Source organism: Myotis nattereri (genome assembly GCF_964212035.1).
Source record: "Myotis nattereri genome assembly, chromosome: 14".
Taxonomy (NCBI): domain Eukaryota; kingdom Metazoa; phylum Chordata; class Mammalia; order Chiroptera; family Vespertilionidae; genus Myotis; species Myotis nattereri.
In genome coordinates, this window is record NC_138089.1 from 25,135,455 (window position 1) to 25,153,485 (window position 18,031).

The 18,031-nt window shown below is 46.5% G+C and overlaps 1 protein-coding gene across 3 annotated transcripts in view; it reads right to left on the bottom strand.

Moving 5' to 3' along the window:
• Positions 1–18,031, bottom strand: part of SRGAP3 (SLIT-ROBO Rho GTPase activating protein 3) — a 221,671-nt gene that overhangs the window by 67,925 nt on the left and 135,715 nt on the right. For all 3 annotated transcript variants that reach the window (XM_081106102.1, XM_081106103.1, XM_081106104.1), the window contains exon 4: positions 6,221–6,283. In XM_081106102.1, coding sequence (XP_080962228.1) covers positions 6,221–6,283 — 63 coding nt within the window. The remainder of the gene's footprint in view (positions 1–6,220; positions 6,284–18,031) is intronic.

Consider the following 18,031-nt stretch of genomic DNA (forward strand, 5'->3'; position numbering starts at 1 on the left):
AGAAATAGAATATTGGGGACCAGTTATAATTATAAGAAATATTAATCATACTCCGTTAACCATGATTTGTTTTGTTCTGATTAAAAAAGGCACATTCTAACCTGGCTGGGAGTTGCACGCGGGACCTGGGAGCTCACCTGGAAATGCGACCCATCCTCCCCATCTGGGAGCTGCCTATTATCATTGAAAGATAACCTTAATGCAGAAACCAGAGCTGCCAGCCCTTTGAAGATCCCCAGCTTTTGCATACCCATAGGCCTTTGCAAGTCTCCAGCCCGCATTTCCTGTAAACTGCCCATTTGGCATACCTTTTTGCCTACTTCCCATGTAATCTTTGTCTTTCTACCCAATATAAGCAGCTGGCTTATGGTGTAGTGCAGAGCAGATTTTTGTGGATGACCTGCTGCTCTCCCATACTGCCGGCAGTATTGGAATAAATGCTCAGATATGATTCAACCCTGTCTCTGCTAAATTGGCTCAAGCCCAGACCCTTTGGCGGTCCGGTTACAGGGTCAGCACCCCAGCAGGGTGTTCTCAGTTTCTCACATTTTCCTTTGCCCAGTTTTCTCCTCTTCTTGAACCATAGAGCACTCTTTCCGCTCTTCAACAAGCCAAGCTTCCCATTGCAGTCTTTGAACTGCATTCCCAAAACCCCATGTTTGGAGAGCCCAGCCCTGACAATGCTGGGGCCACGTGCTATGTGGTCCAATTGGTAATGCCTGATCCCAAGAATATCAGGGAACTGGATGGCCTGGGTGACTTATGTCCAACAGCTGCCACAAAAAAGTTCACCTGGGGACATCTCTGAAACAGGCCTAAGTACTTATACCCAGAATCCTCTAGAGCAGCGGTTCTCAACCTGTGGGTCACGACCCTTTTAGGGGTCGAACAACCCTTTCACAGGGGTCGCCTAAGACCATCGGAAAACAAATATATAATTACATATTGTTTTTGTGATTAATCACTATACTTTAATTATGTTCAATTTGTAACAATGAAAATACATCCTGCATATCAGATATTTACATTACGATTCATAACAGTAGCAACATTACAGTTATGAAGTAGCAACGAAAATAATTTTATGGTTGGGGGTCACCACAACATGAGGAACTGTGTTAAAGGGTCGCGGCATTAGGAAGGTTGAGAACCACTGCTCTAGATAAACTGAAACATAGGAGTCAGCATGAAAGGTCCTTAGTTCAATAGCCTAGAATAGTCTGCTCAATATTGCCAGTCTAGGATACATTAACCAATATTTAAACTTCAGAGTTTGCAAACCTCTGCTTTTATTATCTCCAAGGAGCATTTCAGTTAATCCTTATCCCAAATCCTGGGAGGCAATGTGATAACAATAACAATAGCAGCTGACATTTACTGAGCACTTACTACCTACCAGGTTTTTATACATAGCAACTCATTTATTTCTCATAAAATAAAACAACAACACCCTATGAGGTGGGTACCATGTAATCCCTACTTTATAGAAGAGGAAACCACAAAATAGGGATGAAGGATCCTCTACCCCACAGGGACCCCGGAGGCCCGGCTTTGAGACTCAATGCTCCCACCACTGCTGGGTGACTGTGGCAGGGGCTTATCCTCTCTGTGCTACCTGGCGAAGACCAGATGTGAGGTAGGTAGGAAGATGCTCCAAAAAGTACGACTGTAAAGTGACTGGTTGACAGCAGTGCTGGGCTGGGAAGGGAGCAGCATGGATGCAGGCCTTTAGCCAAGGCCCAGTCTCCAACCTGGGATCGCTAAAGGGCCCTCAGAGGCACACACCCAGCTTCATGCCAGATGGGGGTTCCTGTCCTGCCCTCCGGACCCTACCAGAAGGGGGCCGCAGAACAAGGCTGAGATGCACAGCGTAGGAATATGGAAGCGGAGACCACTGTTCTTGGACCCAGATTAGTTTTATAGGTGCTTGGAAGGCCCCCCAGAAATCTTGGTGTATTAACCCCTCATGGAAGTACACTAAAGCCCAGAAATAGCTAGTGTGCTGTTCAAAGTCAGATAGCAAGGTGGACAGTCAGGCCTTCTTAGCAGTGGGCACTGTCTTTTCTGGTAATCACACTGCCTTCTGCTGTGTGCACTTTGCCTTTGACATCTTCCCAAAGCCTCAGATCATGAAAACAGGAAAGTATTATCTGCACAGCCCCTCTTTTACATGCAAAGGCAAAGGCGACCTGGAAGTTGACAGTATCAGTAAAGGGACACGCTGGGACAGGATAAGGATCAGTTGTTAGAAAACAGGTTTCCAACGGTGTAGTGCAGGTGTGCTTCCTATACCCCAGGGCCATCCCAGGGTTATCCTAGAGTTGTGTGGGGGAGACCCTGAGCTAACGCATGTCAAAGGCACCCTTGAAAGAAAAGAGAAGTCCCTGAATTTCAGTCTGACCACCCACACTCTGGCCTACATTCTCCACAGAAGTTATCATCACTATTTATTCATTTTGCATGTTTATAAACATCCCTGCTAAAGTTAAAGTCCAGGAAGGCCAGAACCCCATTTATGATCATAGTCATTATATTAAAGTGGAAACGGATACCCAGCAAGTATCAATATATGTTTGCATGAATGAATGAATGAATGAATAAGAGTTGGCTGGCTGAATAGATGGATAAGTGGATGGGTAGATGGATAGATGAATGGATGGATAGATAGATAGATAGATAGATAGATAGATAGATAGATGGGTGGATGGATGGGTGGATGGATGGTGGGTAGATAGATAAGTAGGTGGGTAAAATAATGGATATGTGAATGGAAGGGAGGGAGGGAGGAGAGGAGGGAGAATAAAATAGGGGAGGTATAGTTTTACTGCCTTTAATCTGGTAAATATAATTGGGGGGGGACATAGCTATACCTTTAATAATCACATTTTTATTGAACAGGTTATTATGTGCTGGGTACTATACTAGGAAATACCACAGTGTGAAAGACAGATAGGGTCTCTGCCCTCAGAGAACACACCCTCTAGTAGGGATACAATGATATACGTGATTATCACATGGTGTGTTAAGTACTATGATGAGGGAAGTACAGGGCATTAAAGGAAGGCTTCCTGGAGGAAGTGACATCTAAACTGAACCTTGAAGAAGAGTAGCTGTTAGCTGGGTGAAAAGGGCATGGAGTGGGGGTGGGTGGGGTGAAGAGGGAGCAGTGTGAGCATTAAGCCCAGAAGCAGCAGGAGCCAATAAGTTTGAGGAGCAGAGGTTTGTTTGAGCACTAGCCAATGGAGCTACTTCCTTATTCTCCCCCAGCGACTCCTCAGGGGACATCTGTTGTTTTTCTCTGCCTAGGATCATCTAGTCCTCCTTCTTTTAGAACAGCTCCCTGATTTTCTTTGAGGAAATCCCCCCAATTCCCCTCCCCACCCTCAGTCCATGTGGTTGATGGGAGACTAAAACCAGACTCCACCTGAGGGTGAGCATGAGACCCAGGCCTGGCCAATTAGTAACATTATGTTAACCTGGCCACAGTGATTAGACCTCATGATTCCAGCCAGGCCAATAAGAGACAGCCCTGGGCTTTGCTGGACACACTGGAAAGGGCACTTCTCTTTCCACTAGGGGGCGCTAAGCTGATAGAAAATGAACTTACAGTGGGGCTGGGTGGGGAGACCATCTTTGTGACGAATAGGAGAAACCTGCCTGATCATGAACGCAGAACAGAGGAAAACAAAACCAAAAGAGGGAGACAGGCTGATTTCCACAGGTAGATGGATGGGTGGATGATGGATGGATGAATGGATAGATGTGTAGACAGACAGATGGTAGGAAAGGAGGAGGAAAGGGGAGAGAAAGAGAGAGGGAGGGAGGGAGGGAGGGAGGGAGGGAGGAAGGGAGGAAGGAAGGAAGGAAGGAAGGAAGGAAGGAAGGAAGGAAGGAAGGAAGGAAGGAAGGAAGAAAACTGAGGGAGGAAATAGGATAAAATGGAGGAGGTACTGTTCTATTGCCTTTGATCTGGTGAGTATTTTGGGGTGCTGCCTGCTGCAGAAGAGTTGTGGTAGGCAGTTAGACAGGCATGAGCAGAGCAAGGACAATGGGCCAGGTGCAGAGGTCACCAAGGCAAAACTGGGAAAACAAGAACCTCGTCTCCAGGGTGACTTCCCTTCCCTAGCACACTGCTGATCATGAGGTTCAGACCCTCCCCTGACCTTTCCTCCCTGGCATGTTGCTAGTCATGCGGGTTAGGCCCCCTGAGAGAGGGTACAGACAAGCAGGCCAGGGAATAGCCCTTAAGCATTAAGCCCCCAGGACAATGAGGTTCTGACCTGCATCAAATACATCTTGGCCTCTGTTGTGTTTCAGCTCCAGGCCCAGAAAAGCTGCAAAACCAGAAAAGCAGCAAAACCAGACCAGAGACAACACGCTGACCTCTGGACCAGCTGTATTGACTAAAGACCCCCTGCCCTGGCGCCAACCAATCCGTGGAGACCAAAATCCAGAAAGAACACACCTGGAAAGCTGATAAATATTCTATTGAGATCCTCCCCCTGGGAACTCCTCTGAAATCTGTACCCTAGCACGCCTGGCCTTTCCCCTCCCCCTCCACTCCTCCCAACCCCCACCTCCCAGGTACATTACCTTTACCCTTCTCTCAAACTCCAAGGGCCCTTCTTTTGATGCTGTAACTTGTTTCCTGAGCCCATTTCTTCTACCACCCACTCTTCTACCTCTGTGACTTTCTAAATAAAATTTCTCTTATAGTTTGAATCTTGGATCTGAATTCTTTCTGAGCCAGAACTCAAGTACCAAGATTACTGAACTAAGGCCCCATCGGACCCCACTGGTCTAACACCTGGTGCCATTTTTGTTGTAGCTGCCAACAGAGTGAGAGCACTGGGGTGCCAACAGCAAACCCCTCCCTAGGTCATTTGCTGACTGCACACTGAGTCTTCAGTAGTTGCCCAGAAATTCATTTCAAGCATATGCAGCTGCCTGCCGTGGACCCAGTGCTGTAAGAGGCACAGTGGCAGGCTGTGAACATTTCAAGAGTTGGTCTTTGAAGTGTCTTATACATCCCTGGTGTTCCCAGGGTGCTTACTGAAGCAGATAAGGGAGGGAGGGATATATGAATAAAAGAAAGAAACTGGTTTTGCCCACAAGGAGTTTAGAGTCTGGGCAGGGAGACAAGAGTAAAGCATGTGAAAGGATGATACAGTAGCCCCAAAGAGAGCATAGTGTGTGCTGGATATGTGGCCTGGGAGGGAGGGTGTCTAGACCGTGAGCCTGTGGAGGCTGCACCATGTTCTCCACAGTGTGTCCAGAGCCTCCAGCAGTGCTGGCATATAGCCGGCGATCAATACTTATTTGGTGAGTGAGGAAATGAGAGGAAGAGTGTGCATGTGCATGAGAGAGTAGTTAAGAGTTCAGAAAAGTGATGGCTCCAGGTGAGCTTCTGTGATCGAGAGTGAGTTTGAGCTTGGTGCCTTTGGATGGGAAAGAATTCAAGAAGCGGAGGGGAAGTGAGGAAGAGAAGGGACTTCTCAGCAGGAGAGGCAGCGGAGACTCCCAGCAGAGCCAACAAGTCTGATTACAGACAAACCTGGGTTTGACATCCTGCTGCACTAGCTCCCAGATAAATTCCTGCACTGTGACCTGCGTGTTTGTGTTCCCCCAGCCACTCACCTTCTTGGATTCTAACACTCATCCTAAGTCCAGTCAGATTTTGCCTCCACGCAGATAGCAAGGTCAATGCTTGGCCAAACTGTGATGTTCTGAAATTATTTCCCGGAGATGGCAAGGCATGCTCATCCCCCTCACCGCATGTGATCCTCAGAGCAGTGCTCCATTTTGCAGATAAGGATACTGAGCCCACATGAGCTACATGGATGCCTAAGGTCCCACGGTCAGCAAGGAGCAGGCCTCGACTTTAGCCTGTCCTACCCGACTCCAAACCCACACTCCTCCCTCGGGAGCTCTGTGTCCATGCTCCCCCACCCCAACTCTGTGCCTTCTGCTTTGGTAGGTAACACATTCCCGCAGCTGGAACTTTTACTAAGTAAACATGCCCAGGGCCCCACCCCAGGTGTACAGAATGAGCAGCTGGGGTTTTGAATCACTGCATCCCACCGTAATGACCCCCTGTCCCTTGGGCACATCGTAAAAAAGGCTCAGGGTCCTCCCAGACTTGTGGTTAGCCTCCCTCCAGCCCTGGGCACTGAAGAAAGGGGCCCGATCTCACATGGCAGCAGAGCTGAGCAGGACTTACTGTGTAGAGCTCGTTGGTGACCTTCAGGAGCTCCTCGTGCATCTGCAGGCCAATCTCCTTGCTCTGGAATGTGAAATAGCACATGTCAGAGGGGGAGAAGGTAGCTGTTGGCTTTAAATTTCCTTTTCAACACAGTAAGGGAAGGAATGCTCTGGGCAGGGGCTGCAGAAATCAACATAAAACTCATTGATCTAGACTTGAATTCCTCAACTTGTATCCACAAAACAAAGTCTTCCCTGGCCATGTAAGTTGGGGAACCCTGCTTGGTGATTCACAGAGATATTACCATATTAAAGATTCTAAGAAACCCCACAGCCATCTTTCTTTAATTCTGTGTGTCCTATGTTTATGTGACCAGAATGTGTGTCCCTAGTTCAATGCTCATTAACATTTCATGAGAGTGGGATTCCACAGAACACAGTCTGAGAAAGAATGATGCAGCATCTCAATCCAGCAGAGCAGGGCAGGTAAACAGACAGCCCTCTGGATCACTGGCAGAACACGGAGGTTCTGGCCTCCGCTGTATCACCAACTGGCCATGTGGCCTTGGAGACTTAGTTACCACGCTATAAAATAAAAAATTGAAAAGAAACACTTCCCAAAGCATGCTGGGAGGGGGGGTGGGGGTGCCACACTATAAAAGGGATGGGAGCTTCTGTGACCAAATACATTTGGGAAAAGCTAGTTAAAGTGAGACAGGTTTTTCTTACCGCAGAATTTTTCAGAGGCTTTTATACCCGCACATGCATGGACTGTATGTGAAGGGGGCTGTAGTGTGTAATTTAGTTGACCTCAATCCTTTTTCGCAGTTACATACATGTTCAGTATATTGAGGGACACAATTTAGAAAATAACGAACTATCTCCAGGTTCCATCCAGCCTAAAGAGTCTAGGATTCTGTCACTTATTAATATTATTATTACTCTCCCTGTTTGCTTGGACCATCATGTGAAGTTTCCGTATTGAAAATAGGAGCCCTGGTCTCTGCTCCCTGACAGCTGTGTCATCCTACTCTCCCTTTCAGCTCCCTCAGCCTCAAGCATGACCAGCAGCTGATGGGCAGAGACCAGCCTTCCTCCGCCCCGCCCTGCACAGGTCAGCAGGCCCTGGGCTCAGTGGGAGCTGGGGAGGGCTCAGTATCAGGCTCCTTCTTCTCACCCACAGCCTTTCTCTCAGTTTCTGGGCCTAGACTTGCCAAGAGTCACTTGTCTGAAGGCAGCCCCTGCATTTACCAGATCTCATAACAGACAGCAAGAGCTCTGGGGCAATTCCAGGGATCTGCTTAGACCTCGCTCCAGTTCTGGTGACTAAAGAGAAGGGACCCAATCCAACAGCACAGCAGAGTCTCAGCAGAACTGTCTGTACAGAGCTCGCAGGGAGCCTTCAGCGCCATCCCATGCATCCCATGCATCTACATGGTGAGTGATGAACCCAACTAGTTACCCCCATTTTCTTCTATTCTCCCTGATTCTCAGTCTGTGCCTCAGTTTCTCCTGTGGCCCGTCCCCTGATGTTTGCCCCACCGCTGACCCCGTACTCTGACACCCACAGTGGCTCCTCTCAGTGCTCAGTCTTACCAATATCTCTGACATCCAAGACCCAGTTTCTTCTGTCTTTATTTTTATGATCTCACTTTTTGAAGGTACTAAGTGCATGCGGTTAAAGGACCCTAACAGCCAGCAAAGTAAAAGAGAAGAGTAAGTCTCTCAGGCTCTCAGACGCCTGCCCACAGTCACCTGCTATTCATAGTTTCTTCTGATACCTTCCAGAAACAGGCTACGGATACACAAGCATGCATTTGGATAGTGTATGTTCTTTTTTAAACACCTTTGCATCTTGCTTTTTCTACCTAACAATATACCTGAGAGATTCTTCCTTCATAGCCTATGTAGCTCTTGCATCCTCCTTTTTTGACAGCTGCTTGGGGTTCCGTATACCAGATGTATCAATTAATTAACCAGCTGCATAGTGACGGGCATTTAGGTTGTATCTAGTCCCCTAATATTTCAAACAATGATGCAGTGAACATCCTCGTACTCTATCACTGTGCACCCTGTCCGATAAATTCCTAGAAGCAGCTCTGCTGGGAAGAGTCCTGCCTTCAAAACTCCCACCAGCCTTGCCTTCTCAGCCTCTGCCCCAGCCAGCTCCCCACACACTACTGACTCCAGCTCCCACTTCTCAGAGATCAGCAGCCATGTCTACCATCTCCATGGTCCTCTCTCCTGGGCTCCGCCCTGCACGACCCTGAGCCCAAGCTCAGAGACCTGTATCTTCAACTGTTGCAAAACAGTACAGTCTGGATGTTCCCTCATCACATCAAACTCAATTAACCAAAAGCAAACTCCTGAACTTTCCTCCATCTCCTTGAATTTGATCAATGGGACAATATATTCCCAGGCATGGCAACTGGAAAATCTGGAGTTTTGACAAAAAAAAAAAAAAAAAAAATCCCTCCTCCTTAATCCAATCTGTCATTGTCACCTTCCTTCTAACTGCCTAATACTTTGCTCTCAGTAGCAGGTGATGCTGGTTCCTTCCCCAGCATCCATTCCTGCCCTTCCTGCTTCCTAACAGAGCTATGAATTTTGGCCCTGCATTCAGCCCTCCAGCTGAGTTCTTCCAAGGACATGACCCCATCCCAACTTGAGACAACACATTCTGGTATGTTGTTAGCCCAGGGGTATGTGACTTACCTAGATAGAAGAGAAGGACTCAGATGATTAAGAGGAAGGTTTTAGCTTTTTCAGTGAGTGCCAGCAAAATAACCATGGAGCCCCAATTGCTATCAGTAGCCTTGAGTGGCAGAACAAAAGAATATTGGTTCCTTAAGGACTCCCTGAGAAACTGGTTGAGCTGAGCCCAAAGCCTGCCTCCTAGTGAATAAATCTATGAACAGACGAAGGGACAGTTCCTATAAGCCTTAGTTTCCTGATCTGTAAAAGTGGGATGATGTCTCGGAGTCCCTGTGAGGATGGAAAGTGGTAACACATATGGCAGCACTTGGCATCGATGAAGAGCTTGGGAAACAGTGCATGCTGAACTGACATCCACTGATGCCAGGGACAAAGCTAGGAAGTCGCTCAGAAAAGGAAACAAGAGTTGAATTTTTTTATTAAGTTGTCCCTTAAGAATCTCCTAGTTTGGCAGGATCGAGAGTCAAGAACCAAATAATTCTAAGGCAGGAGTGAGTGACAGATGAGGTGATGTGGGATGAAGTGATGAAGAGGATACAGGGACAACCACCAGAGCCACCTCGCCTTGTGTGAAAGGACAGAGGCGGTATTTGAGGAAGGGGGCGCAGCCGGAGCAAAGGCATAGAGACTGGCACCAGGGAAAAGCTTGGTTTTCAAAGAGAGAAGCACAGCAACGGGAGAGCAGAAGATGAGCTTGAAACGGAGCTGGGTCAACACAGGCTGTGGAGTGCAGGTTTCATTCGGAGTGGAACTGGGAGCCTCTGAAGGCTGTGATCAGGGGTGTGCTTCCTCAGGAAGATGAAGAGAGGGTGTAGAAGAAGAAGACAGGGTAGACTGGATGGGGAGGAGCTGGAGGCCTGGTGCCTGTGTTTCCTCAACGGCACAGTAAGTCACCAGAGGGAACCTGCCTGCATGAGTCTCTGCTCACCTCCCTCTCAGCACCAAGCACGGCTGGCCACAGAGTGAGTACTCAGCAAATAGTTACTACACTGCACAGGACTCAAAGGAATTTTATTTTTCTATGGTTGGGGCTGGTTGAGAAGGGAAATATTCTCAACCACAGTTCCAGAAACTACTGAATGAGGAACCCAAACCAAACATTCCACCAGGAACAGGAGGCCAAAACCCTTATAATCTCTAGCAGACCATCACACCCAGCCCTTGGGAACCCAAGTGGCAATGCATTAGCACTCTTTGTCCACATTTCTCACATGACTTTCATGCCTGCAGAGGTCAGGGGTGGCAGGCTGCTTTCCTTCATGCACAGGAAGTGTGTGGACTGTAGAAAATAATTACATTGGACCAAGTAGGGCTCAGCCATGGCAACCGTGGCTCTTCGGGGTTGAAAGGGTACAACACTGTCTGTCTGACCCAAATAAGTCTGTAAAATCAGGTGGCAGGTGGCCCGGCCCTACCTCTTTCTTCTTTCTGCAGCTAATGCCAGTTAAACTCTAACAGGGTCAGATAGCTCTTTGATGGGGGCGGGGCCGTCCTGGACATTGTAAGATGTTCATCATCCCCGGTCTCTAACCACCAGATGCCAGGAGCATTCCCCACCTCCACCCCAAGTTGTGATAATAGAAATTATCTCCAACATGGCCAAATGTCCTCTGGGGGACAAAATTGCCCTGGCTGAGAACCACTGCCCTAGACCAAGGGCTCCAAATGGCAGCTTCACTGGCCTGCAGATGTGTTTTATTTGGCCATTCAGTGTTTTCAGATAATCTGATTCTTTCCCCAGCTTTTAAAAATCAGGAAATTCCCCTTACATGTCCAGATTTTCAGTTTTTCCTAAAAAAACTAGAAGATCCAGTAATACTGGGCCCCCACTTGGGGCATGGCAGCCCTTTGGGTGGGGTTTGTGCTCTCCAGTTGGCTGCAGTGCCCAGCATCTCCCTTCACTGGCCCACGGGGGCATTTGAGTTTAGGACCCAGAGACCAATGGGATCTCACAGGGAGTAGCCATCAGAATCCCTTGTCAACAACAGCCATCGCTAACCTGTGAGAGTGCCTTTTTAACCAACGTCTTTCTCATATCCCAACTTTGAAAGCCACTGAAGCATCTGCTTCCTGAGACCAAGGCTCCTGGTTCCCCCATGGACCCCAACAGCACAGCCTGGGCAGAATCCCAGCATCCCCTGAACCCGTCCTCTTGCTGACACTACCTCTTCTTGTTCCTCTGTGGCCAATTCCTCACCTAGCTTTGTTTCTATTTACACCAGCATTCACTGAGACCTACTGGATACCAACTTCAACCAGGCACCAAAGATACAAAGCAGAAAGAGATGCAGCCCACCTCGATCCATCACAGCTAGCATTTATGGAGCACTTTCCACTTGCTGAACACTGTCCAAAAGCACTTCCATACATGATCTAATTGAAACCTTTAAGGTAGGTAATAATATTATGTCCACTTGATAGCTGGAGGCTCAGAAGGGCTGAGCAACTAGCCCCAGGTTGCACAGCTAGGAAGGAGCAGAGCCAGGATTCAGCTTTTAGTTGGTCTGACTCCACAGTTGGCACTTGTAATGACTTCCTGTAGTCTGCTTCCTTAGTGCCTAGCCTGATATGCAGGCACAATGCTGCAATAGAGATGAGTTCAGGTCACAAAGAAGGTACAAGGAGAGCATGCTCTCTGGACATCATCTGCCTGTCCAAGCCACTTTCTCACCACCTGTGCAGAAATCTGCATCCTCGTCCCTTGTCCCCACTTGCAGGCACAGTTAGTTGTCCTTGGCCTGGTCCTTCTTGGCCCACCTGTCCTGTTAGGAATAAATCTCAGCCACGATAGCCATCTCTAACTTCTCCCTTCCTCCTGCTGATAACGAGTGATGAAATATGATGGCACTGATCCCTGCTTGCCTGGTCACACAAGATGGTCCATCGGGCATGGGACCCAGTGTGGCCAGAGCGCTCTGGCTCCTCAAGTCTAGTGATTGGGTCAGGGATAGAAATATATTCCAGGCAGAGCCAATAAGAACCTTCTATGGGAGCTTTCTAACAACCACATTCTCAGTTCATCTCTCCTCTGGCATCCCTGAGCTAGGATGTCAGGGGTCTTGGGCTGCCCATCAGAAGGAGAACCAGGACACTAGCATTGAAGTCCTGGACCTCGAGATATCTAGATAACATTTACCTCTGTACTTTGCAGCTTACAAGATCCAGTGAATTTTCATTTTTGCTTATGTGAAAGAATACTGATATAATAAGTGCTTATGCCGGCGTGAAAGCGCCAAAAGGAGCATGGAGGGACATAGGCTTCCGCAAACCCTCCACCAAGCACCAGCTTTCACACAGCTCCTGCAGAAGGACCAAGTTCCAATCAATTAGTGGACACTGGCACTCTGGCTTCCAAGGGTGCAGATCACGAAGACTCGCATACACAAGGAGCCCCAATGCCTGTGCACAAAACCCCACACAGTCATGTCAAGATGGGACTAAATTTTTTTGACACAATGGTTCCTGAATTAAATAAATTTCTTCACCATGAAAATCTTGCAATGGGTTGCTTGATTTAGTTTTCAATACAGGTTAACAATGTTTTAAAAGAAAACCCTCAAAACTAATACTATAAGACCTAGGGCTTTATGAGCTGTATTATTATTTTTTTAAATTTTGAGAGAGAGAGAGAAACATCGATTTGTTGTTCCACTTATTCATGTATTCATTGGTTGCTTCTTGTATGTACCCTGACCAGAAATTGAACCCGCAACCTTGGCATATCTGGATGATGCTCTAACCAACTGAGCTACGAGGCCAGGGCTTGAACTGTATTTGAAAAGTTCTATTATTTAAGGGCATGTCTCTGTCTCCCTCAAATGAACTCAAAAGTGGGTCATTCCCATGGCTAAAGTCACTCTTTACGTCTAGAAAATAATGCCGTCCTAAAATGTTGTGTTTAAACGACAAGCTCCCCCTTCACTTCTCCATAGGGGACCATTCTTAATGCAGGAAATAAAGTGGATGCTTCCTCAACCCCCAGTTACCCATGTGGGGCCTCCAGGCCTCAACTCCTTCTCACCAGACCCTGCTACAGCAAGGCCTCTCTTTTCTCACTCTTGCTTGACCAGATATTCTCATGTAGGGTTGGTTACCTTTGGGACATTCCATGGTTTTCCCAGTTCTGGGGCTCCAAGCAAACAATGGGAAGCAAATAAACCAACAAAACTAAGTAAAAACAAAAACTCCTGTCTCTTGTAGGTCTAAATCCCACTGCTTTTCCATACTCCAGCTTGTTTTCTCATCAAATAACAAAAGTTGAGACCCACAGATGTTCCCTATTTAAGTATCTGGTATATGTAAGCACTGGCCATCTCCCAAAGCGGTTGTGTTTTCATTTCCAACGCAAAGGCTTTAAAGGCGTGTCTCAGAGGAATGGGCTTCTCCAGGCTGTCCTGGAAGGTCAACTTATCCCTGCACATGGCAGCCTGGACAGCTAGCTGGCTGGCTGTTTCTCCTGGCTGTGTCCAAGCTTGCCAATAACTGGGCTGCCTGCACTCTGTCATGTCACCACTCCTTGCCACCCAACGTCATCCTCAGTCTATACTCTGCTCCACCTTCCATCTGGACCCTTGTTACCCCTCCTCTTCCCCCCCCGACCCCCGCCCCACCTTCTTTCTCTCCCTGCTCCTGGACACCTCCCTTCTTTTCCTCCCCTTCCCAAACTAATTTATGTCTCCTGTTGCTGCAACTCCAAATGCTGTCATCTGCATGTTGTTTTTGCAAGAAGCTGGAATGCAGACTTGAGGCTTGAACTCTTTACCCCCTGTTGCTGTGGCTGGGATACCAAGCTGCAAGAAAATAGGAAGGTCCTGGAACCACTCATCATAGGTTCTTGGCAGTGGTGGGCCCCACTGGAGCCCAGCAATGAGCTGAGGCAAGAAGCCTGCCACCCTCTTCCCCCTGTAATTACTCCCAGCATCTCTCTTGGATTCTGTTTGCACTGAAAGCCTTTATTTTCAGAAATGCTTAAAATAACAGATCTGAGGAAGCCCAAAGATACCTCGGGATGGTTATGAACAGGTGACCTACTGTGGTCAGGCTCTCTACTAATAATATGAAATATTAATAGTAGTAATACTTATCATTATTAACAATAATGCTTGATACTATTACTAATAATACTTATCATTATCCTATCTAATAAAGAGGGAATATGATAATTGACTGCCCCGCCCTCAAAGATGGCAGAGCCCACAGCCAATAAGGAGCGAATATGCTAACTGACTGCCCCACCCTCAAAGATGGTAGCACCCACAGCCAATAAGGAGGGAATATGCTAATTGACTGCCCCACCCTCAAAGATGGCAGCGCCCACAGCCAATAAGGAGCGAATATGCTAACTGACTGCCCCACCCTCAAAGATGGTAGCACCCACAGCCAATAAGGAGGGAATATGCTAACTGACTGCCCCACCCTCAAAGATGGCAGAGCCCACAGCCAATAAGGAGCGAATATGCTGACTGCCCCACCCTCAAAGATGGTAGCACCCCAGCCAATAAGGAGGGAATATGCTAATTGACTGTCACGCCCTCAAAGATGGCAACACCCAGTCCCCTTAGCCCCCCAGTCACCCAGGGCCGGCCCAAGGGGCAGGCAAGCCTCAGATGGCCACCCGAGGCTCAGGTAACCAGTGCTGGCCGAGGCTTGCTCTGCCAGCAGTGACAGCAGCAGAGGTGTCGCCTTCCCCTCAGTGCTGGGTTGCGTGCTGCCCCTGAGGGCTCCCGGACTGTGAGAGGGGGCAGGCCAGGCTGAGGGACGCCCTCTCCAGTGCATGAATTTTCATGCACTGGGCCTCTAGTAGTTAATAACAACAATAATAGCTATTGTTTCTTGATATCTTAGCATGTGTCAGGCACAGTGATAACTGCTTTATAGACAGTACTGTACCTCATGCCAGCCTATTATCAGACCCTTCATAGGAGGCAACATTGTTAACCCCACTTTAAAGATCAGGATACCAGGGCTCGGGGAGGGTGAGTAATTTCCCCAAGATCATAGAGCTAGTAAATGTGATTCTCTCAGCCAATCCACTCTGTTGCCTCCACTGGGAGAGCTAGCCCTCTGCATGCCTTTAGAATCCCAACCCCCCCCCCAAACATTTCAAGGTAATTATAAAACACAGATCTCCTCTGCCTTCGCATAAAAAGCATACTGATGTTTACAAGGCTCTGCTTTAGATCATTGTAAGTATGAAATAACATACAGTGCTCAGTGCCATTTTGCAGAATCTCCTGTTATCAGTGACCAAATTCCAGGCCCTCCTCCCGGCCTCCAGGCCCAGGCAGAAGGAGTTGGTCTGGATCATGGGGCTGAGTCCCTGCAGAGGCAGGATATACTCAGGAGTAATCCTGCTTGACTATGTCCCTGGTGCTGGCTTGTGTTTTGGAGGGTTTTTGCTTTTGTTTTTGTCTCAAATCTCTTACAGATAAGGAGTGAAAGATTTAGGGGGTGAGTGAGAGTCCATGTCCTGGGGAACATGACAAAGTTGTCTTCTTGAGAAATCAATATCCATGAAAACCTGAGGCCACTCGGTTTTGAGCTGTTTTCTCCCTCCATTACCTTCACGGGGAATATGGTTGTTGTCTGGCTTACTTGTTGGATTAAAACATTATTGATCACATTGCTGAATCATTGATCTGAGACATCTCTTTAAACTCCTTGTCATTTTATAATCTGATCTTCAATTCCATTTGCATTGTTTGTAAATAGGATGTAATAAGGATGGCACTGGCATTTCAAAAATGTCTACAGCCATGTATCCACCCATCTATTCACCACCTTCCAACCCATTCACCCATCTACTCATCCATCCAACCATCCACCCACCCACCCATGTACCTACCCACCCACTTATTCACCCGCTCACCTAACCACCATCCATCTATCCCTTCCTTTCTCTATAGTCCCGTACCAACCTCCCCGATCTAGGCTCCTACAGTCTTTCACCACTAATCTGTATAGTAGTGTACATGTATTAATAATATATAACTACTCCCCCTTTTCAAAGCCCTAAATACACCAAATTAATCATCCTTAATCTTGGCTCTGATCATGTCATTCCCTATTCAAGAACCTGCAATGATTCTCCAATGTCTAGAACAGGGGTCCTCAAACTTTTTAAACAGGGAGCCAGTTCACTGTCCCTCGGACCGTTGGAGGGCCGGACTATAGTTGAAAAAAAAACTATGAACAAATTCCTATGCACACTACACATAACTTATTTTGAAGTAAAAAAACAAAACGGGAACAAATACAATATTTGTATTTGCATGTGGCCCGCGGGCTGTAGTTTGAGGACCCCTGGTCTAGAAAATAAAGCCCAGATTCTCATTCTGACACCCAAGGGCCTCCTTAATCTGTCTTCACAGCACCCCCCACCCTTTGATTTCAGGTCTCCAGTATTTAAATAACTAAATATTAATTATCTCCAAATATTTGAAACATGCAGAAGAGTTGAGAAAACAGTAACAAACATCCAAGAACATGCCACCCAAATTAGATACCTATTAAGATTTTCTCATTTTTGCTTCAAAATGGCTCTTAGGAAGCAAAATGTTACAGGTACAGCTGAAGTATTCTTTGTCACCTTTCTTACTCCTTCACCCCTCAATCACTATTCTGAAGCTGGTATGTATTCTTACACAGTCCATATTTGGATAGCTTTATATCAGACAGATGTCTAACAATATGAACTATTAACTTATATTTAAAATTGTATAAAAATATCATAATGATCCTTGCTTTTTTCCACCCGACACTGTGTTTTCAAGTTTTACCCACCTTGATACACGGAGATCTAGTTCCGCCATCTTAACTATTGTGTAACATTCCAGTCCATGACTATCCATAGCTTACCTAGCCATTCCCTTCATGATGAACATTTAGGTGACTTCTCTTTGTTTGTGTACGGCAAATATCCTTGTACAAGGCTCTGTGTGTGTGTGGATACACTAGAACATCTTTAGGTTACACTTAGAAGTGGAATTGCTGGGTCACAGGGTATGCCCCTCTTCCTTCACTTCACTGTTACTAGGCACTGCCCGACTGTTCTCAAGGGGCTGGAAAAATTCACAGGTTTTTCAGGAGGACAGGAGAGCCCTGCTGCTCCTCACTGCCAGCACGGAGGACGGCTTTACCAATCCAGTGGCACTCCAACTGTGTCTCGGTTTATTTTACTCTCTCCTGATTACCAGTAATTATCAGCATCTATTCTTACATTTTTTAACCATTTAAAAATGATTTTCTGTGACTTAACCATTTCTATCTCTTACCTATGTTCCTATTGGGTTGTTTGCCCCCTTCTCTTATTAATTTGTAGGAACTGATTTTATATTCTTGGTATTAACCTTTTATGAATTTTGTACAGACCCAAATATCTTCTTGTCTCATCTGTAGGTTCCCTTGTTAGCTGTTGTTGTAGGAAGATTGTCATATAATGGAATTTATTAATATTTTCTTTATGGGTTATGCTTTTTATTTTTCTAAACAGAAATAAAACTATCTTTTTATGTTTATTTTCCTACCTCAAGGTTTTAAATATAATCTCCCATTTTATCTTTCAAAAGTTTTAAAGTTTTGCTTTTTACCTTTAGCGCATTAATCCATCTAGACTATATTTTTGTGAACTGAGGTGGAGGTCTTATTTTCTCCATATAAAAATGTGTGTGTTTGTGTGTGTGTGTGTGTGTGTGTGTGTGTGTGTGTGTAAAATCACTTTCTAAAACAAAAAGACAAGGATGACTCACCAATGTAATCGGCCCCATTCCCTAAATACTCTACCCTTTCCCAGATCTGTAGTGCACCTTTGCCATGTACTGTGTCACCATGTGGAGAGGGCTGTTTCTGGGCTCTGAGCTGCCTTGTAGGTCAGTTTACCTGGCACTGCTCTAGCACCACCTGCTTTAATGACTATCATGTTAGGGAAATCTTGGTACTCTGACACGGCAAATGCTTCAACAAAAACGTACAGATCTTTAAAAAAAAATGATTATGGTGTAATAAAGTTAGAAATTCAAGGCAAGTGAAAGCTTTAAAAAAGGTTTGAAACTAAAATAAACTTAATTCTGAATAATTCATGAGGCAAAGAAGAAACTGTAATGCAAATTATGAAATA